Raw genomic sequence first — 342 nt, forward strand, 5'->3', positions numbered from 1 at the left:
GGGGTACCAAGAGAAATCAATTAAATAATAAAAGACTACCAGTACCCCTACTCCCCTATCCTTAAAAAAAAAAAAACGGTACCATACAACCAACCAATCTCGACTCACCTGTATGTTGTATGTATTCCGGTAGACTAGTATCGGGCTAGCGATCGATGCGGACACAATCCACACGCCCGCGATGACTTTGAGGGCGCGGTCGGGGGAGGTGCGGGCGAGGAAGGGGAACATGACAGCGACAAACCTGCCGACGCTGATCACGGTGAGAGTGAACACGCTGCCGAGAAGGGCGGTGGCTGCGAAGGGGGAAGGGAGATGAGAGGGAATTATTATTACTGCTAT

General features: G+C 51.2%; 1 protein-coding gene across 1 annotated transcript in view; it reads right to left on the minus strand.

The window, feature by feature from the left end:
• Positions 1-342, minus strand: part of LOC119592394 (neuropeptide FF receptor 1-like) — a 97,236-nt gene that overhangs the window by 17,211 nt on the left and 79,683 nt on the right. The window contains exon 4 of the mRNA XM_037941215.1: positions 109-296. Within this exon, the coding sequence (XP_037797143.1) occupies positions 109-296 (188 nt within the window). The remainder of the gene's footprint in view (positions 1-108; positions 297-342) is intronic.

This window comes from Penaeus monodon, chromosome 30 (assembly GCF_015228065.2).
Source record: "Penaeus monodon isolate SGIC_2016 chromosome 30, NSTDA_Pmon_1, whole genome shotgun sequence".
Classification (NCBI taxonomy): Eukaryota; Metazoa; Arthropoda; class Malacostraca; order Decapoda; family Penaeidae; genus Penaeus; species Penaeus monodon.